The 22,705-nt window shown below is 34.4% G+C and overlaps 1 protein-coding gene across 1 annotated transcript; it reads right to left on the bottom strand.

The window, feature by feature from the left end:
- Positions 1-4,608: 4,608 nt before the first annotated feature.
- trpc6b (transient receptor potential cation channel, subfamily C, member 6b) lies at positions 4,609-22,549 on the bottom strand. Its single transcript, XM_055174520.2, has 12 exons — positions 22,208-22,549; positions 17,873-18,629; positions 15,710-15,895; positions 15,405-15,569; positions 14,945-15,161; positions 14,298-14,525; positions 12,242-12,506; positions 11,581-11,776; positions 8,455-8,658; positions 7,760-7,816; positions 7,589-7,664; positions 4,609-7,221 (listed from the first exon to the last, which is right to left on the bottom strand). The coding sequence occupies exons 1-12, from the start codon at positions 22,303-22,305 to the stop codon at positions 7,085-7,087; spliced, it is 2,586 nt and encodes an 861-aa protein (XP_055030495.2). The 5' UTR covers positions 22,306-22,549; the 3' UTR covers positions 4,609-7,084.
- Positions 22,550-22,705: the final 156 nt, after the last annotated feature.

The raw sequence follows: 22,705 nt of genomic DNA, 5'->3' as shown, positions 1-22,705 counted from the left end.
TCACACATATGGAAATTAAAGGAATAGTCTACTAGTTTTCAATATTGAAATATGTTGTTACCTTGGCTGGGAATTGTTGATGCATCCCTCTGTCGTCTGTGTGTGTGCGCGTGGGCGCTGGAGCGCGCTGCGACGCTTCGATGGCGTTTGGCTTGGCCCCATTCATTCAATGGTACCATTTAGAGATAACGTTAGAAGTGACCAAACACATCAACGTTTTTCCTATTTAAGACGAGTAGTTATACGAGCAAGTTTGGTGGTACAAAATAAAACGTATCGCTTTTCTAAGCGGATTTAAAAGAGGAACTATATTTTATGGCGCAATAGCACTTTTGGGAGCACTTCGACTCGCCTGAAAAGTCCGCTCCCCTTCTCACTCTCATAATGGGAGAGGGAGGGTGTTACTGCACCGAGTCGAAGTACTCCCAAAAGTGCCATTATTAAGCATCTGTGCTTTATCAGAGTGTTTGTTTTGGGAATAAATGTATTTTACTAAAAAATGTTTACTACATTCTAAAGCATAGATTCATACTGTGTATATTGCATATTAAAATTGATTTAATACCTAATTACATACAAATTTTGTACTTTTACTTTTCATGAAGTGAAAAGAAACTAGATGTTATATGTACTTAAATATTAAGTATAAAAATTATGATAATATGCTTTGGAATGTATGTTTTCCAAAGAAAAACACTGATAAAATACGAATACTTAAACATTTACTTTAATGTAGAAAGTAAAAATACTAGTGTCCTGCCTGTAATAACGAACTGTGTGTGAAAGCATATTAATGACTCGAATACGGTAGAGACAACTGTATTTTCATGCTGTGTGAACACAGCCTTAGATATATTTGGGTGTTTCAACAGCACACACGTATGACTGTGATTATACATTATAAAAAAAACGGTAAATGCGCAGCTATAGATTACATGTAATAACGCCCCATTTTAAACAGGCAATATTTCAGTCTCAGAAAGGACAGTTGTACTTTTTTTGTCAACTGTAAAGCTTATCCTGCCACAGGTACTGATGACACAGCCAGTGGCGTCATGCACCAATTTTTTTTAAGGGGGCACAGTGTGCACAGCTCACAGAAATTTGTGCATACACAGACATCAAATGAAATATTATAGAGCTTTCAGTCTGTTCCGTGGTACTTACATTTCTAACAATTTGAGTACCCCTGCCTGCATGCAAAAACCTCCAAATTAAAGTGTTGACTAACTTTTATATCAAATACTATTCAATTGGAAAAATGACATATTGGTATCATATTTACATCTGAAACGGCATGTTGTATTTATTTAAGTTTTAAAAAATTACTTGTTTAATTGTGTCATTCATGCATTTTGCACAACAACTGTATTATCCTATGAAATTAATGTTATTTTAAATCCATAATGGAAAATGACATAAGCTATAGCCACGTGATTGATTTTAATGTTCAATAATGATTTAAAAAATATGTTTAGTTAAATTTATTAGAGGAACGGATTTTTGCATACAATTTTACAAGATGAATCTAGAAATCTTCTAATATAACGTCGAGACGGTCACATTTCAAACCATACATTTTCTACACAGAGGAGGTTGACTGCACATTACCGTACTGGGCCCCTCATTTTGAATGGGCATGATGCCTCTGGACACAGCTGTTATTGAGTCAGTACTGTGCACTTCTATAACAGTCTGGTTTGGGGTAGCAAGCAAATAAAACATAAATTGACTGCGTCAAATTGTAAGGACAGCTAAAAGTATCATTGGTGTTCACCTGCCCAATCTTTAGGACTTGTACATCTCCAGAGTAAAGAAACAGGCAGTGAAGATCATCACAGACCCCTCTCACCCTGGACACAACCTGTTTACACTTCTCCCCTCAGGCAAACATTACAGATCTCTCTGCACTAGGCATATAAACAGCTTTTTAATGCCATCTTAAATCGTTAACATTGGTCCCTAAAATTCAATTCATTCCCCAATACTACTGAATGAGCAATTTTCAAAGTAAATACATATACATTTTTGTAAATGTTTTTAATTTATACAGCTGTATATGCCTACTACATAACACAAATTTGGGCCATTCTAGCAAATCGGTTCCATTTCCGTTGTAAGTCGTCAAAATTAAAAAATGTTAACACTAAGAGGCGGTTTCACCGGACAGGTATTAGCTTAAGACAGGACTAGGCCTTAGTTTAATTTCTTAAGCATAATTTATAAATAAGCACTACTGGTGTGCATCTGAGACACAACATTCACACTGATATATTTAAAGATTTGTCAGAGCAAACTGTTTTTAATCAAGACAACACCTACATTTAAGTTAGTCTAGGACTAGGCTTAAGTCCTGTCTGGGAAACCGCCCCTAAATCTAATAACACACTTTTTACTTTTTAAAGTATTAGAGTATTAATCTCGGTGTGACAGTATGTGGTGGAGGATGATGACGAATGAGATGAGGATATATCAAAATAACAAGTTTAATAAACTAAAGATAACGATAACAAGATACACAATAACATAAAACAACATTAACGGACAACCATGGGGAAAACAGGCAGAGTATTTTTGCTGATGAGGATGATGGCTGGGAGGTGAGGGTGATTGAAAACAAGATGTGAGGGAACATGAAGGGAGTGTGAAGGATCATGGGAAATTTAGTTCATAGGGAGATTACGGGGGCAAGCAAAGGGAAACAGGCAGGCAGACAAACTGGTACTGTAATACTTGGGTAACAAGTTTATTTTTTAAGGTTTCTTAAAGGCGGAGTCCATGATGTTTGAAAGCCAATGTTGATATTTGAAATCACCTAAACAAACACGCCCCTACCCCAATAGAATCTGGACCTTCTGTTGATAGACCCGCCCCACACATACGCAACCCGGCATTTGATTTGATTTGATTGGCTATAAGTGTGTTTTGGTAGTCGGCCCGTCTAATTTTCCAAAGCGTTTTTCAAACATCGTGGACTCCGCCTTTAATAGAGGATGGAGGCATTTTGTTTATAGGACTGAAAGTAACAGGACTGAGTTTTTAGCATATAGATATAATATAGCTGCATTAATATGTGCTTATAGCATGAAGACACTGAGCAAATTTAAGTGATTTACCATTTTTTTTATTAAAAAAAAAACCCCGATAACATTAGCCAAATAATATACCGTGCACAGCATAAATGAGTACACCCCCTTTGAAAATTAAGATTTTTCTCCATTTGTCAGTAAATATGAGAGCAGCTATTTGTTGTATTTTTACACACCAGTTTAATTAAACATTCATGTTTCTTAACATAAGAGTGAAAGTCACTTACCATCTTAAGGGTACGAAAAATAACACATTTAAATCAAATGAGGTGATGCAAAAATGAGTACACCCTACAGAAATTCTTTGTACGTCCTCTAAGTGAATTCCTGTTAATTACACTTTATTTTTTATTTTTGCTGACATATTCATCAGGGTGTACTCATTTTTGCATCACCCCATTTGATTTAAATGAGTTATTTTTTGTATCCTAAAGATGGTCAGTGACTTTCAGTCTTTTGTTAATAAAATAAATGTTAAATAAAACTGTTTTGTAAAAAAGAAAGCAAATTGATCTTATATTTACTAACAAATGGAGAAAAATCTTAATTTTCAAAGGGGGTGTACTCATTTATGCTGTGCACTGTAGGTAACAGGACAGAAAATTAGGATTGACATTCACAGTCATAGCATCAATATCATAAAATATACAGAAAAGAAAATGAGAAAACCCATCTGATGATGTCACTTCCTCTTGAAAATGTGACTTGTGAAATATTCCCAGATTTTCAAAGGGGGGAACGTGTTGGGTAACAGGACTGAGTTCAAATTAATAATAAATTTAATAATAATAATAATAAATTTAATAATAATAAATTTAATAATAAATTTAATAATAATTTTTTTAAGCAAAAATGCAAAAAATAAAGAAATCTAAAGAATTTTAAGCTTTATATTTAAAGGTTAAGTATACAAATAGAGGTCAGGGACAGATAAAATGCTTTTTTCATTGTTCTTTAGTTTTTATTAATGTTTTAAATTACATCGTTTAAATTTTCATGTCAGATTAACATGCAGGACACTTTGCTTAATAATAAAATGTATTTTAGAGTTAGTTTTCTTGCATTTCGTATAATGTCCTATGGATAGAAATGGTACACTGTAAAAAAAAATCCGTAGAAATTACAATGTTATTGCAGCTGGGTTGCCGGTAATTTACCGTAGATTTAAATTTATGTTATTTATTGGCAAGAGTTTGTTCAAAGTTAAATCAATTTTAAATATTAACAAGTCTTTATCTTTACAGAACAAAGCTATACAATAACAGCCTCATGCAAAGCATTCTGGGAACCAGAAATCATCATCAACCTTTTTCTGTTTTTTGTTTCAGATTTTGTTTCCCAGAATGTTTTGCTTGATGCTATTTTTTTAGTTTTACTCTGTAAAGACAAAGACTTGCAACATTTTGTTCAAAGTCAAATAAACATTAAACATGTACAAGTAAAAACATACATTTAAATCTACGATAAGTTACCGGCAACCCAGCTGCAATTTCTACGGAATTTCTTTACAGTGTAAAGATTCGTTAAAATGGCCCATATCACCTTATTATTACTTTGTATTATTTTTACTTATTTAAATGTTCTTCCTATCTTGTCATATATGGACCCAGAGCTCTTGTAAAAAAGCACACTTGACCAATAAAGCTCGTTCTGATTCTATTATAAAATCCTTTCTGCTGTGTTCATGTGGTACCTCGCTAATGTAACATTAGTGATAATGCAACATGTTGATAATGGTTTTGCTGATGTCTGAAAACATAATGTCTTTTGAAAACCATTACATTTCTTAGTTTGCAGTGTTTCTCAAAGTGTGGGGTGGGGCCCCACTGGTCGGGAATAGGAACATAACAAATGGGGCATGACAAATGGGAAAACATTTGGTAATTTTTGTGATCTCTATTAATTCCTATGTTTATTGACCATACACAGTTGCATTATTATTATTTACATTTGAACAAAGTCTTAGTCATTTGCACGCTTATTTTCTCTATTGAAAGAGTTTAGTGCTGTTATGTTTTACAATATGATGTGATTAAACAAATCTCAATAGTTAAACTAGTTGATTACGATTTTGTTGGGGTGTATGGGCACAGGTCGGACTCAGAACCCTTCCCTACAATATCTCCAAAGTAGGGAATGACAGAAAAACTTTGAGAAACACTGCACTAGGGTGAACTAAACTATTATCTTGGTCACTGCTGCAAGTGGAGAAATCTTTGAAGAACATAAACTCAGAACATGCATTTAAAATAGATATAGTTACTGGTAAACATTATACATATCTTTACAATAGTCATTTATCCATTTAATGTAGCCTTTGTAAATCAAAAAGTATTTTATTTTTGAAAACGTAAATGAGAACAAAAATGTCCTAAAACATTTAAAAACTACTGTGTGTGCATGTGTGATCAATAACTAATTTTTTACATTATAAATCAACAAATGACTATTATTGTATAACACTTACAGTTATGGTTAATTAAGCATGTTTTAAAGGGCTTACAGAATTTGTAATGTACCCTGATTTCCATTTGCAATAACATTACAATAACATAATTTCTAACCTCCTTTAACATAGGGGAGACCGGGGTTGGTTGTCACAATTTTTACTCATCTTCACAATTGCTCATCTTCAAAAAATCTTTCAGCAGTAATTCCTACATAAAATGAAACTTTGGAGTCTTGGTTTTAAATGTGTATACTTTTTACTTTTCGATTGTATTGTAACAGGAAGTAATTAACCATCAAAGACACTCTGACACAATGTGGGTTGGTTGTCACAGGGTATGGGGTTGGTTGTCCCTATAGTGATTCAATAGGATTTCAATGATAAATTGGGATCTGAAAAGATAATGTGTAACTTTTTAGTTTTTTAAGCTAGAAACTCCAAATAAGTTTTAATATGAATCCACCCCTATGATAGTTGTTATTAATGCCCCTTTTGTTTAAAAAATGGGATTAAAGTGGGTGATCAGTTACTTGAATAGGCTTTATGCCCAGCTGCACTATGAACTTCAGCCAGCTCATTGTTTCCTGTCTGCCATTATTGGACAAACTGATTAATCCAGGTGTGTCTGATTATTGTTATTGTGACTACTGAGGTCAGGCACACCTGGATTAATCAGTTTGTCCAATAATGGCAGACAGGAAACAAGAAGCTGGATAAGCTGCATAAAGCCTATTGTCTACTGTGTTGAGAAATAAAATGAAATCATTTTTAGTGTTAAAACCTCTTTATTTAATGCTTTATTTTATTTTAACAGCAAACAAAAACAAACAAACAAACAAACAAACAGACAAACAGTCTTAAAAGGTCTACATGTCCAATATTCTTATGTGACAACCAACCCCGCAAGCTATGTGACAACCATCCCCGACTGACTTCTTGACAAACATGCTAAGCTAGCTGCCACACGGCTTTAACTTGATCGCTAAAAGATGATTCAAAATAAAGCTACTACTTTTAGCTTTTTAATGAGTGTTTTGTTTTTTAATTAATAATATCCTACAAGATCTCAACACAAAAACAACACCAACATAAAAATTTACTCTGACCCATAAAAATAAAAAATTGTCTCCTAACCTCAATGTTTTGTGTCTGCTCAGCAAAATTTCAAGTGCAAATGAGTAAGCTATTAAAGGCTAACAGATTGATATCAAAATTGTACCACAGTGCCATGTAGTATGTCTGGAATAAGCAGTGTGACAACCAACCCGTGAGACAACCAGCCCCGGTCTCCCCTACACTCTAAAAATGTGTCATGTTTCCTAAAAAGCTTTAAAACACAACAGCAGATGGCAGCATCATCATAATTAACCAATTACAAAAACTTCAAATATTTCACATTGTACTTATTATTGTCTTCTGCATTTTTCAACCCAAAAATTGTGCACTCAAATAGAATTTTGAAATGTAATGAAATGTAAAAAAAAATTAAAAACATGAAATAGGAATGTATAATTATTAATTGGTCTGAATAAAGATTTGAAAAACACTAGAGGTTATGTCGACTGCTTAATCTCTCTCCTAGTTTTCTGATAAGCTCTGCTAGCTCCTCGGTTTGTCGAGACTTCTCCTCCAGGAGCTCATAGCGTAAGCTCGAAATGTCCTGCTTTATCTCCTTTAACTCCCCTGCAGGAGGCAAAACAGGTCATCTTTAATGAGTCAAATTTTTAACTTCATTACATTGGTAGCACTACATCAGACGTCCATGCCTATACGTTTAAAACATTTCTACTGCCACAATTTACAGTAGAAACCAAACTATATCAGTTTCCTGATCTTTAGCTGATTCCTGTAGCTCAATACGGTGAGCATTTGGTTAGCAACAGAAAAGTCATGGATTCAATTCCTATGGAAAATATACTGAAAATGTATACATTTGAATGCACTCTCTGCCAAATAGTTAGATGTAAATGTAATGCCATGCCATCTTTAATAAACACTGAATGTGAACACATTGAATGTGTGCTGAAGGTCACACTGTACTGTACTTTACCTTCATTCACTTCATCTCCCTCTTTATCAGCTTGTGCTTTTATAACATATCGTTTGATGAGGCGTTTCATGATCTTCTGTGGTCAGAAAAGAAAAAGAGTCAAGCATTTTTAATTAGTGTGTCAGATTTATAACAGATGCATGAAAAAAAAACAATAGTTGTATTTATAACCTGGTATCGACTTGGATGAAGTGAATTTTTCTCATTAGACTCCTTCTGTTTCCCTGACTAAAAGCAAAATGATTGTTATTAATAAACTAATATTTTCTTCTTTGTGTTATTGCACGATCTGAACATAAGGGGGCGCCAAAAACCAATAACACAACATAAATAAGCAGCTCAATTTAAAGGGGACATTGCACAAGACTTTTTTAAGATGTAAAATAAATCTTTGGTGTCTCCAGAGTACGTATATATATGTAAAGTTTTAGCTCAAAATAGCATATATATAATTTATTATAACATGTTAAAAATTGCCACTTTGTAGGTGTGAGCAAAAATGTGCTGTTTTAGGTGTACTGTTAAATGCAAATGGGCATTAAGGGTATTTTCCCCTTCTGACATCACAAGGGGAGCCAAATTTCAATGACCTATTTTTTCACATGCTTGCAGAGAATGGTTTACCAAAACTAAGTTAGTGGGTTGATCTTTTTCGCATTTTCTAGCTTGATAGAAGCACTGGGGATCGAATTATAGCACTTAAACATGAAAAAGTCAGATTTTCATGATATGTCCTCTTTAAAAATCAAACAGATCATTATTAACTATAGTTGTTTTCTGGAACTCTTATTATTTTCTGTAATAAAGCAGAGTATTTGTGAGTTAGTTGTGTGACCAGTGTATGTAAAAATCCATCAGGGTCTCACCTCATTGAGCTCAGTGTCCTCCTTTAGGTCCTCTTTATGCCTGTGTAAGGGTGTGAGCAGCAGTCGTTTGAGTTTCATGGCCAGGTTGATGATGGATTTGGGGCTGGGGATGAGGTTGAATGGCACAGGCAGTGTTCCCCCTTCCTCAAAGTAAGAGAACCACAGCTTAGCCCTGGCAAACTTCCACTCCACATCTGCGTCGTCCTGTCACCAATCACACAGTTATATGTCAGATCATATATAGTTAAGTGAATAAGTTTCCATACACTTTAGTTGTATATGACTTCTCATAACTGTGGCTGGGTCCGAAATGGCATAATGTACAGTATGTACTGAATTAGATAAAGTATCTACTCATCGACCGTTAAAACAGTACTTTATAGTATGAATACATATTATGTATAATATGATGACACATCACGTGACATACGTCATCATAACAACAAGATAGTCGTTAAGTGGAATTGCATTAAACAAGAACAATTTAACCACAAGGGACAGCTGTTTAATATGTATTTGCATTTGATTAGATTTGATCCATGATTGCCGTCTCCCTTCGTCTTTAGAAAATAAAAACATTTGTTATTTCCTACGAGGTATTTGTTCCAGAGTTCAGTTTAGACACTAGCCAGACCATTAAAGGGCCCCTATTATCCGATTCATGATTTTACTTTTTCTTTGGTGTATAAGTGTGTATTAGTACATGTTATCAATATGCAAAAGACACAAATCCCAAAGTAAACAATGACACAATTTATCATTTCCAATGTAAATTTTGTTGGAACACACGGATTGTAGGCAACAGTTTACTTCCTAATGGTGATGTAGACAAGACTGACATTATCATAATTCCTCCCGCTTGGACTCACAGCCTGTAAGTTAACTCCTATTAGCATTGCATTGTAGGCGAATCTTTCAAACATGGTAAAGAGCATCATTGGTATTCAGACCAATCACAACGTACAGATTAGCTGGCCAATCAGGGACACAACGCTTTTCAGATCGATGCGCTTTGTACAAAATCAGTGTGTTTCAGGAAGACAGGGATATCTGGAGCTACAAAAATGTACAGTATGGAAATTAATGTGTTTTTTATCCATAAAACGCGCAAACACATTCTATTATACCAAATACACTAAATAATGTTGTTTTTAGCAATGAAATAGGTGCCCTTTAAACAAACAGAGACCTGAAGTTAAGTCGCATCCAGACGCATGAGCATCAGCTGAAACCGTCATTATGATGACTAGTCACAAGACACGATCGTCTTATTTGATTCTTAATACTGTTTAATGTTACCTAAATGATCATTGACAGTTTTTATGTTTTATGATAGCTGTTCAAGTCTCTTATTTGGTCTGAGACATTAAACTGTCCTCTGGTCTCCAGGTCCTGCACATTCTGTGCTTTTCCAGCATCTTTGATACCTTTCCAACATTGACGTGTGATGTGCTGTATGAGACTCATCTTTTCAAGCTTTTTCTTTTTATTTGAGAGACTCATACACAATAGAAGGCAATGCATTAAGTGCTGGACGTAAGTAGACTTTTTACCAGCATGATCGATTATCATCGTATAAATGACTTTGTAGCATCGATATATTGGTGTGCTATTCAGATTTTTCTCAAATAAATAGGCCTACATAAACTGCAAATTATGCTTCTGCAGTGTTGGGAAAGTTCACTTTCTACATGAACTAGTTCAAAGTTCAGTTCACAAATTTTAAAATGAACTAGTACAGTTTATAGTTCATATTTTAAAATGTTAAACTAATTCACAGATCCAAAAATGAACAAATTTATAGTTCTTTTTTCACCATTTTATTTAAAAAAAATTATTGCCATTAAAGCCCATATAGAACCACAGACAGCAATTATTTTATCAGTTTTAACACTGAAGCTAAATGCGTCAGATTTCATCTTCATATCCAACTTTAAATCCTTATCCAACCAGGGTTTACATTAGCATTGACTGTCTTTTAATCTTTGCATTTGCTTGCACATGCCTTGAAAGGCTAGCCGGGTGCTTCAAGGGGGTCGCACACTGCACGAAAAGCGCTGTGCGGCATCGCGTGTAGGACAACTCGCAGGTATCGCACGTGCATGTTAAATAGCATGAGCTGAGTCTATTTCAAGATCCAGAATATGCGTTAGGAGCCTATGTTAATCGTTAACGATTTGAGACAAATGTGATGTTATTTAATGTCAAACTATGTGAGGATTTCAGCAGCGTCCAAAGTCAGTGTGTCACCTCCATGCGACTTTTTGTTTTGATGACGCATACAGCGGTGAAACCATAGACTGTAAAAAAAATACCATAGACTGAAACACTGGTGGCTGGTGTTGCCAGATTGGGTGTTTTTTCCGCTGCACATTAAGGCCTGTTTACAGTGTGTTTTAGCCGGGTTTATGCCTGGAAGACTCTATAGAAATCTGGCACTCTATTGAACGACGTTAAACTGAGAGAGCGTGCCGTTCACCAACACCAGAATGAACAAATTCACAGTAACGTTTATCAGGCAGTAATACAGTACGTTCAGTTCACGTTCGCCCAAAATATGAACGAGTTCATGAATGTTCGTTCAATTAACTTGTTCAGGCACAACACTGTGCTTCTTAATAATAAAATGTTTAAGTGGCAGTATAACTGTGCAGTGTTGCCATGTTATTAATGTTTAAATCCCTAAATGGCTATAAAATCCATTAAAATAACTTTCTCTGTTTCCTGTGACCTCCTCTGACCTCTTTTATGGATTAATAAATATACTCTTCTTGGTCTGCAGAAACTATTTGTTGTGCGTTTCATTTAATGCAGGATCAATTTATACTTCATACCGATCTATTCTGATGGATGTTATTAAAACGTTAAAGGCCATGAGATGTTTTTCATTGACATACACAAACATCCTGAAATTCAAAACATTCAAAAACTGGTGTAACCAGGATGCAGGACTTTCCAATTGCATGGCAACAAATGTCTATATAAAAGTAGCATAAAGGGTCATGCGTATCTCATTTGAAAAGGAATACGATTGGGAAATGGTGGAGTCTGGACATTTACTGTATCTCTGGCCCATCCTATCCCAACGTCTGCTCGTTCAAAGATTTCGTTTTGGTTTATGATTACCTCAATTTCCTGAAATGAGCTGTTGATCATTGCGATGAGCATATTGAGTAAGACGATAACCATGGTAACGTTGTAGACTCCGTACAGGACATAGCCGATATTCTCAATGAATTTGTGCCCGTTGTTGATGACGACAGATTTGACCTCAGAAAGGCCAAAAATAGCCCAGAATAAAGTTTTGAAGCTCTCTTCAACACTGGAGAGAAAGAGATAGTGAGGTCATGTGTCAGCATTTTGATTTTGTATCAATCACAAGCAAACAGATGTACAGTATGTATTTGCACATACATAGCCTACTGTATATACAAAATATAGCTTTTTACCGTATTTTTTTTCATTTAATTTTTTAATGCCAAAGCTCCAATTTTTCTAACTTATTGTTATCTATTTCCTGATACTCTGAGCCTCTAAATAAAGAGTGACATTTTCCGCAGTTGTCTTATTCACTTTCATGTCCACATGGACATGGTCGTGGTGTGGTGTTCATGATAATTGAATTTGCCAAACGCCTACATCCAGTATGTCCCTGTGTATTGTTGCCAGTGGCTATGGACGTTTTGTAATCGTATAAAGGCAGATAAAGGCAGGGATATGATATGATTATAAAGAACAAGGTTAACTATCATCAAAGCAGACTCAAACAGATTCATTCAGTGCTTACGTCGTGAAGGCGTTGTTCAGCTTCGCTCCGAGATAGTACGAATAGAGATTAAACATCCCTATCATGAAGGCCACGAACACCATTATAAAGATTACCATAAACTTAAATATGTCTTTTACAGTCCTCCCCAGAGAGATCTGCAGGGGTCCGAAGCTCTCGTTGGCTGGAAGGATGTATGCGATTCGAGAGAAGCTCAAAACTACAGCGATTGCATAAAGTCCCTCGGAGATCAGCTGAGGGTCCGAAGGAACCCAGTAGATACGAGCTGAAATAAATCAAAAGGATTATACAGTAAGAGGCTCAAGAAAAGTCTTTACCAACTGTCACCAAGTTTTGATTTCTACTTGTAGCTGTACAGTTTTAAAATAATAAATGTTTTCAAACAGGTTTTTCCAAACTGTATACCATTGATCCGACAAACAGATAATCCTGTACTAAATGCACCCATCTGGTTAAACCAATATTGCTGCATTATTGTCATGTTTTCAACAATGTTGCATTGTGCAGTAAATGCATTAATATACTGTATACAGGATTTTTCTTTAGGTTTTAAATAGCAGATGCTATAGTTTATCTGCACATTTTTGAATTGCTTTGGCCAAAAATACGTTTTAAATATATATGCTAAATACATTTTTGTAGTAAAGCTTAATTAAATGTATTTTGAATTTGAAAATATATTTAATTTTAAACCTTCATATATTAACATATATTTCAAAATGTCAGGGGCAACAAATACATTCCTCATTTTACAACTTATATGGCAAAAAATATATTTTTCCTAGGCAAAATATAAAAGATATGATACGATAATACTATACGATAATACTATAAATCTCAAAATATGTTTTTGCAGTTGAAAATATATTTAATTTTAATCTTTTCAAACCTGTTTGTTTACAGGTTTGTAAGATACAAAGTATTTCTTACAAAGCGATGTAAATATAAATGCTTCATAATATATTTATTTTTAAAATATACAAAAAACTGGCCAAAATATATAAGTGAAAAATACATTTTTGTAAACATATTTCAAAATATATTTAGGTATACATATATTTTTATCTTTTTTTTTTACATATTTTTTACTATATTTGAAAATTGAATTTTAATCTTTACAAACCTGATATGTTTACAGGTTTGTAACATACAAAGTTTTTCTTACAAAGCGATGTAAAAATAAATGCATCATAAAATATTTATTTTTAAAATATATTTTAAAATATACAAAAATTGCACAAATATATATGTTTGTAAATATAAAATATTTCAGTACATATATTTTTAGCCATTTTTATATATATTTTTATACAGGTTTGTAACATACAAAGTTTTTCTTACAAAGCGATGTAAAAATAAATGCATCATAAAATATTTATTTTAAAATATACAAAAATTGCAAAAATTTTGTGTATATGTTTGTATATGTTTTGTATACTGTATGTTTGTAAATATAAAATATTTCAGTACATATATTTTTAGCCATTTTTATATATATTTTGAAACATATTTTTTAATTATATTTGAAAATAATATTTTTTGCCATGTAGCTTACCAAAAAAATATTGTGATTTTTCAAAGTGATTTTTATGGATAAACATTGCATTATTTATCTTATCAAAACATTATTTATCTTATTTTTTAAAATATACAAAAATTGCACAAATATATATGTTTGTAAATATAAAATATTTCAGTACATATATTTTTAGCCATTTTTATATATATTTTTATACAGGTTTGTAACATACAAAGTTTTTCTTACAAAGTGATTGTAAAAATAAATGCATCATAAATATTTATTTCAAAATATATTTTAAAATATACAAAAATTGCAAAAATATATATGATTGTAAATATAAAATATTTCAGTACATATATTTTTAGCCATTTTTATATATATTTTGAAACATATTTATTTATTATATTTGAAAAAAATATTTTTGGCCATATAGGGTTGCTTACCAAAAACATATTGTGATTTTTCAAAGTGATTTTTATGGATAAACATTGCATTATTTATCTAATCAAATCTCACTGTAAAATTCATACTCACCAAGTCGATAATACTCTATTTCAAAGGGCAATGTTATGTTTGATAGATCTGTGTAGTGTTTGTCAACATATCTCTGTGCAAGATTTGCATGCCAATATGCCATAAATCGAGCGATGAATGAAGTCACAAAAATGGCCAACATTCCAAAGTCCAGCAGATTCCAAGGCTCCAGCAGGTATTCCCGAGGACCCTGAGACCAAATCTCTTTACATTCAGCCCAGATCATTCCTTTAATTGAAAAAAAAAAAAAATCATCAGATTGTATACCTTTCTTACAAAATAAAAGACCTTATATAATTATATAACATTAAAGGAAATCATTTAGTGTTAAATTTAGTTAAAATTCCAAAAGATTAAAAAATTATTTTTACAGATTATGTTCAAAATAGACTTTGAGCACAGATTTGATGTGACTCGTTTATGAATCTATTCATTAAATGTATGTTGACACGACAATGATATGTAAAGTTAGGCATTAACATGAGTTAAATCGACAGCCTGTCCATGAATTGCCATTTGTTGGCTTCATCAGAGAGATTGGAAGGTTGCCCCTCAAGTAAACGTGCATAAGCCTTAAAATCACTGTGAAATGCAAAACTGTTATTGTAATGTAAAGTTGTATAACACAATTAGACATGATGTCTAACCTATGACCCAAGAAATTATCAACATTTCCATCCATGTGAACGGTGTGGTTTTCATGCGAAACAGCTGCGAGGGGTGATCGTGGACGGTCATGTTTGGCAGGAGGGACGTTCCCTCAAAGCGGTCGGCAGCATTCATGATGAGAAGCCCAAGAAAGATGGTGAAGGAAGCTGCATGTGCCACAAACTTCAGGAAAGGTCCACGTATGATTTTCCCCAACTACAATTATATAATAGAAAAAAATAACAATTTATAACATAGGTGCTTACGCCCATAATAGGTGAACTTTGGTTTATTTATGATTTACTGTATGTAGAGACAATTGGATAATTGTGTTCTCAGTTAGACTACAGTAGATTCAAACACAACACCAGTTATTCACCAGTTCAGTGATATTACATAACAAAAAAAATCCATGTTCTGGCTGAATTTTCAATAGGTTAAAAGTCATTGCAGACAGACCTTGCTTGAGGGTGCAATCCAATAAAGTAAAGCCAAGATGGGAAGTCCAACCACCACCCCCAGAACCACCAGTAACTTCACAGCAGTGGTCTGCTGCCTTAATCCAGATAGATTCTCATACCATATAGACAAGAGCTGCTGTTGACAGTTTGGATGAGCTACAAACTGTGTGGGAAACATTGGAACGGGAATGCAGATATTACAGTATTGTGATACAAAAAGCACATTTGTGATTCAAATCTGTTTCACTGACAACTGGATGAGTGAGTGAACCAGCTGTGTGGTAATGTTTGATGTTTATTCACCTTTTTCAGCTCGTATTTGATGGCTAGTTTTAATCTAACTAGACTGGGTCTGCCGCGGGTATCAAAGTGGCCACCTGTCTCTGTGTCTCCATTTAAAATGGCTTCCACCTCCTCTGTGTTGCGGCACAGGTCCAGAAGCCCAACTACAAAATCTTTGCATTGCATAGACAGCTTCTTGTAATCATTCTGCAAGAGGAAACACAAATCTGTATAGTTATTCAATTAAAAGTATGATGCATATTTTTTTTTTTTAGAAGAGCAAACATACCATCTGTTAATGACTGAAGCTTCATACAAAACCTTAAGCTAAACAATAATGATGTAGCATGCAGAGCTAAGTCGCCCACTCCACGTCAAAGGCTACAGATCAGTTATCATACACTAACTGTCAGGCAAAACTATACACCCACATACATATGCACTGAAAACTTACTAAAAACTCATGAGTCATGATTCTTTCGTATTACAGTTTTTCTTTCTTTTTAGTTATCCTTAACCCTTTACACTTTTGTTAAGTGTGGGGGGTCCTAAAGCTATTTCATGCATTCTGAATGGAATGAGCACTTTATATTTATTTCCTTATATGAGCACTTTAACCGGAATTGCACATGCAGACACATACCAAGAAGTGACATGAAATCAACATCATCAGAGAAGTGATGGAAATTTAAGCTTGTTCAGCTAGCCAGCATTATGGAAACAGTTTTTATCCGGTGTAGCAGCAGATTAAAGATTTCTTTAATCCCCTTTAGTCCCAATCATGAGTCGCAGGCGGTAAGTAAAACTGCATCAAATGTCTGTGTTTTGTTAGCAGTCATATAATGTAAACGACATGAACATGTGGGGAATCGTAAGTATATCCAGAGATAGTGGGATAATGCGTGCAGTAGCACGCCTCCAGGGGCTAGTTTTTTTCCCAGGGGAAAGTAGCAGTAGAGCTGATCTGTCTTTTAAAAATCTGATAAAACTAAAAACCCTTTGGATATATGAATGATGCAATACTACTCTATAGATACTTAAGATTAGCAGAGATGAGATAAGCAGAAACATGTGTGTTACGTGACCTTTAACAAAACAGTCCTATCAAAAAATGTAACTGGTGCTTCCAATGGCAAAATGTCCTTAATACACTGAAATCACTCAATTTCAGTTGCTAAAATATTATTTGTAATTGCTATGGCATCTCTAGGTGGTTGCTAGGGTATTTCTAAGCACTTGCGGGGCTCCAGACTGCCACCAAATGGTGGCATTTTGGCACCAAAATTTGAGAGTGTGCCACTGAATTGTACATCCTGTCGCACATGTGCGACCAGTAAATTTGACCTTATTTTTTGTGATGTGACACTGAATTTGAAACAGCACATTGTACTTTCTTCATCTATCATCAGAGTATTTATTATTAATACAGTGGAAATTATTAGAAATGTGAATATTTGGTTATCATGTTGATTCATGGTGTGTGCCCCTAAATTTTCTGGTTGCGCCCATAAAATTTTCATTTGGGAGCCACTGTGCTCCTAGTGAAAAAAGTTAGTCTGGAGCCCTGACTTGGTATGCTTTTCTTGGTGGTTGCTATGGAGTTGCTACATGGGCTATTTGGTGTTTTTTATGGGTGGTAGAACTAACTAAGTGGTTGCTAAACAGGTCCAGTGGATCTTAAAGACAAGTCAAAAGAGCCCAGCCCCAAGTCTTCCCAGTCATCAAAAGAAGATGGGACTAGGGCTGTGATGTTGGTAATAACCACAGCACCACCGCCAATCATGTGGGTGCACAAGGGCTCGGCTCGAGCACCCACCAAAGCACATTTGGTTTACATTTTGCGTCTTAAACCATGCGGAAAACGTGACCACGCCGCTTTTCTCCTTTTCAAAGTGCTTGGGCGCTCTAGAGTAAGGGTGTCACGATTTTAAATCGAAATCGATCGAAATTAAGTCACAACCTCGAACTTCGAATAAAAAAATGGGATCTTCGATGCTACCACACCCCCATGTCAAATCCGGTCGAATTTGGATTCCAAAACGGTAGAAATCAAATGTTTAACTCTAGGGGAGCTGGAAAATGAGTCTATTTTAAAAAAAAGTGGAGTGTCCCTTCAAATTATGTGAAACTGAGATTGTCTATCATTAACTCAAATTACAGGCACACCATCTTCATCATTACTACCTTAAACTCTTTCTCTATGTTGGCTAGCACAGCTAGTTCATTACTAAGCTCTAGAGCCGTCAGCACTGGGTCCTCGCTGGATAAAGACAGGTAGGCGGGACTGGCCAGTCCTTTATAGGCATTGATTCTGGAACATGAATGGCTGAAAGAGTCGTGCCTCTGGTGATACAGGCAGCTGTTACATTTGCAGAAGTACTCATGTGGCCGCTCAATGCGGGCGCCCTTCCTTAGAAGAACATGCACGATCTCATATTCGTGACAGTGTGAAGCTAGTATAATCGGTGTGATATCACAGGAAAATCGTGTGCCATCCTCATCATACGCGAAGAAGTCGTCTTGCGTTTCTGCCTGGAGGGGGCCACTGGTGAGTTTGGTTGTGTCTGCAAAGGCTGGGTGACCCAAAATGGCCTCCACGATGCGAATGTACCCTTTACTTATGGCTAAAAGCAGGGCATCGCCTATCCGGGCCAGGTTGTCTTTTCTTAGCAAGAGTTCTGTCACTTCCAGGTGCTCATTGGCAACTGCAAGCTGCAATGCATTCTGGTCCATGTAGTCCACACAATTGACGTTAAGTTCTGGAAGTTCTTCTAGCATTCTGCGGATGACAGGAATATTTCCATACTCTGCCGCCTCCAGGAAACGGTCCTCTGTTGGGGACAAACTACTGTAGCAAGCTTTAAACATGTAGGCCGGTCTCCGTGTAGCCATGCGCCGGCTTTTACCCAATGCATGCCTGTGAAAGTCATCGTTGCTCCACCTACAGTATATCAACAGAGAAGAATGGTTGTTTAAAACATGCTCATATTAAATAAGTCTAGTTTTTCCCTATCAAGTTATTCTAGTTTTTTTATGGGCACCCCTGACAAATTTCCATAGTTTTCAAAAGTTCTCAATATGGTTTAAGTCAAGTGAAGAAGGGGGCTATGACATTAGTTTTTCCATCTCTAAGGCCTTTACTTGTCAGCCACGCAGTGGAGTACTTTGATGTATGTGATGGAGTGTTGTCTTACAAAATAATCAGTCTTCTTGAAAGATGCAAACTTTTTCCTGTACCACTGCTTGAAGAAATTGCAGGCAGGCACAGACAGGTCAGGTATTATTACAGATGAGCTAGTTGGACCATTTTGGGTTGAAAATGGCAATAAAAAACAACACTCAGACAATTTTTAGAAGACACTTTCTTCAAGCAGTGGTACAGGAAAAAAATCTGCATCTTTCAAGAAGACTGATTATTTTGTAAAACAACGCTCCATCACATGCATCAAAGTACTCCACTGCGTGGCTGGCCAGTAAAGGCCTTAAAGATAAAAAACAAATGACATGGCCCCCTTCTTCACCTGACTTAAACCCCATTGAGAACTTTTGATCCCTTCTTAAGCAGGACATTTACAGTACACCTCTCTGAACAGTGTCTGGGACAAAATGTTGGTTCAGACCAGATGAAGAAACTCCGTGAATGGAAGGCTTGTGACTGTTATCGAAAAGAAGGGTGGCTATATTGGTCACTGAGTTTATATTATTTTTTTATTTTTTATTAAATGTTTATTTGTAAATGTAGAGTTTGTTTATAATTCTCACTTTAACAGGTGAAAAAAAAAAATTTTCATTTAGTTGCCTAATAATTCTACACACTAATAGTTGCCTAATAATGGTGTACATAATATTAAAATTCGCTTAAGAAAGCCAAAATGTCACTTTTACTACCTAAATGTTTATGTTTGAGGGTTTGTTAACAGTTTGAATTGACCAAGAGCACTGTAGTTGTACGATAACAAAAGTAATCCTCAAAAATACAACTTGCCTAATTCTGCACACGGTGTATCATCTTTTTTTAAATATATATACATAAAAATGTTTATTTATACATGCATGTGTGTATTTGTATATATATATATATATATATATATATATATATATATATATATATATATATATATATATATATATATATATATATATATATATATATATATATATATATATATATATATATATAATACATGATAATTACACACAAATATATGAAGAGTTTGGTTCCAAAACACAATAAATGCCATTTTTGAAAAAAAATGAGTTACTGCCAAAATCAGTATTATATCAGGTCAGTATTTAAAAGTAAATTCTTAATTTTACGCGAAATCCAATATCCGCCGTGTTATTCTGTCATCTTTTCTCCCTTTTTTCCCCAAAACGCAATAAATGCCACTCCTCTTTTTCTACAGAATGCAATAAATCCACTTAATAAAATCAAAGCGCACCATTCCCCGCAATGTAACGTAAGCCATCAACATCTAATAATTTACGCGAGAGGCACTCGGAGCCAGTTGCTTGTTCTCCCGACAGCATCAAGCTTCGCTCGTGCTAACACATTGACCTCAGGGGATCTTATGAAAAACTTTCCATTATTTCACTCAAAGTCAATGAGAATCGAGCAGGACCAAAACATTTTACAGCTGACCGCTGTCAAAAATGTTAAGCGACAACCTCAAGTATAACAGGAGCAAAGACAGTGATCTTAATATGACAAAGTAAGTGTTTTGATTAATGTCATTAATGTTTATTTTTTTATCAGTGTGTACAACTAGTCAACTAAATGAATATTAAAAGGCAAAGATAAATGCACATTTATACTGATTCAATAAATGTATAGAATTTTGAAAAAAAAACTTGTCATGGATTTACTGCATTTTGTGGGGGAAAAAATCTATTTTTACAATAAATCTTTGAAAATCAAGTTATGGATTTGAATTTTTTATGTTTTTATAACCTAAAGATACTATGTGAAAGTATGTAACAGAAAATAATGCTTTTCATCTTGTCACTTTCTTGGTAAAGAAAACAAGTTTTTCCCGAAATTTGTCAAAATGGATTTATTGCGTTTTGGAACCAAACTCTTCATATATTGCAAACAAACTTTTATGCGAATACTCACGATTAATCTTTTAACAGCCATTATGCAAAAACATTTTGTAATAAGAAACACTTATGTCTTATGCTAATTTTTCTGCATAGCACTAAATAAAGTCATACTAAACTTTAGGAACTTTAAATAGCTCTTATCTAAATTATAATTAAAATGTACTTTTATTGTATACATCTACTATTTTAGGTTACTTTGGGCCAACATAATTTTAAGGAAGAAAACCACAAACAAACATTTTAGGTTTTTGATGATCGTCCTTCATTTGAGTTAAATGAACTTTACAGGTTTTAGAAGGAAGATGATAAAGAAGCCTCTGCTGGTTGAGTCACATCTGATAACATAATCTACATCAAAATGATTCACTGTCATTTAATGCCCATCTGACATGATGACACATATATCAAATGGCACAAGTCACCAGCTTCTGATTTTCTTAGTAATCCTAGATTACGATTTGTGCTTGCATCATATATTTGTATAATCTAAATCTTGAAAGCTTCAGTCAATCTCCTTTGAAATTGCATAAATAAGTAATTTTTGTGATTTACTGTTTTCTAAATCATTCTACATATAGACCAGGGGTCTCCAACCTTTTGTAAGTAAGGGCAACCACAATGGATAAAACAATCTGGAGGGCTGCATTTTTTATATAGTCTACTCAAAACCTTTTACTTGTTGATTTTATTTCATTTTACTTGTTGACAAGTTTTTTTATTGTTTTTAAAATGTTAACATATAAAAGAAGCCAAGCTAATATAAAAATATGTAATAAATATTAAAATTGAGGCTATTAATAGAATGTGCCTGCGGGCACCATGTTGGAGACCAAGTATAGACTATTCTGTGAAAATATAACCTTGATATCTTAAATATATTGCAAGATCATTTCAAAGATTGAAACTAATGTGAAGTCAAATTAGATTATGAGACTTTACCCTGGATTTTACAGACAGGGTCACATTTCTTTAAGAAAAATGGTGACAGTTTATCATACTTAACATACATTACGCAGAAATAAAAACAAATAGTCATAAGTGATAGATTTGTTGTAATTTCTTTGATTTAGGGACCACTTTCAGAATAGCCTATTAACTTTTAAACATCAATATGTGCACTGCAATTTGTTTGTTTGAGAGTGTGAGAAACAAGCAGCTGTAGTGTCTTGAGCCTAACTTATAAATAATAATTTGAAACATCATGCTGTACATCTGCAATTACAATCTTACACCAAATAACAAGAGCCCTTGTATTGTCCTCCAACTCAGGACACCACAGGATCAGTGGCATTAATTTTGCAACACCCATCATCATTGCATGACAACGTAACCCAGACGTCTGAACAATGTTGTGGTCGTAATTAAAACTCCAAACACTCTTAACGTTGTTATAAAAAGGCTACGAAATTAACTCACCTTTTGTAAAATCGCGGTAAATGGTAGCTGTCAGTGTTGGTGTTCATCTGTTGATGGACAAAAGTTTGTTGACCAGAGGTGCTGTGATCAGTGGACATTTGTCTGCTGTTTTCTTCGTTAAATCTCTTTCACTCTGACTGATGCGCCCAAGAGCGCAAAGCGCGACACTCACATGAGCGCGCATGCAAAGTTCAGAATGAGCGATTTCTGTTTTTGAGGTTGATTGTAAAAGTACACGTGCATTCTTGGAAAGCTTTTGGACTGTTCAACATCTCTAAAGGGCGATGACGTCATGAATACCCTACCTTTTTTTCTTTTGTATTTCATATTACTGAACCCCGTGTTTTACACGGCATTGTACTTACAGAAATAATTGTAATAATTCAAAAAATAGTGTGTACAATTTTGATAAATTACTCATCTGATATATACTTTAAATTATGAAATTAAAAAATAATTAAAAAATATAAAACAAAACTGCCTAATGTTTTTAATGTT

Source organism: Misgurnus anguillicaudatus, chromosome 15 (assembly GCF_027580225.2).
Source record: "Misgurnus anguillicaudatus chromosome 15, ASM2758022v2, whole genome shotgun sequence".
Lineage (NCBI taxonomy): Eukaryota > Metazoa > Chordata > Actinopteri > Cypriniformes > Cobitidae > Misgurnus > Misgurnus anguillicaudatus.
The sequence above is the reverse complement of the archived record's forward strand: the minus strand, read 5'-3'. Positions and strand labels throughout refer to the sequence as shown.

What these genes read in the sequence shown, in the direction of transcription:
- trpc6b (XM_055174520.2), bottom strand. Translation starts at nt 22,305, where the DNA reads ATGTCCACTGATCACAGCACCTCTGGTCAACAAACTTTTGTCCATCAA. An exon ending in AATAGAGTATTATCGACTTG is followed by an intron (nt 12,507 to 14,297) that starts GTGAGTATGAAT and finishes GATTTATTTCAG; the next exon opens with CTCGTATCTACTGGGTTCCT. An exon ending in GCTCATTTCAGGAAATTGAG is followed by an intron (nt 8,659 to 11,580) that starts GTAATCATAAAC and finishes GATTGGTGACAG; the next exon opens with GACGACGCAGATGTGGAGTG.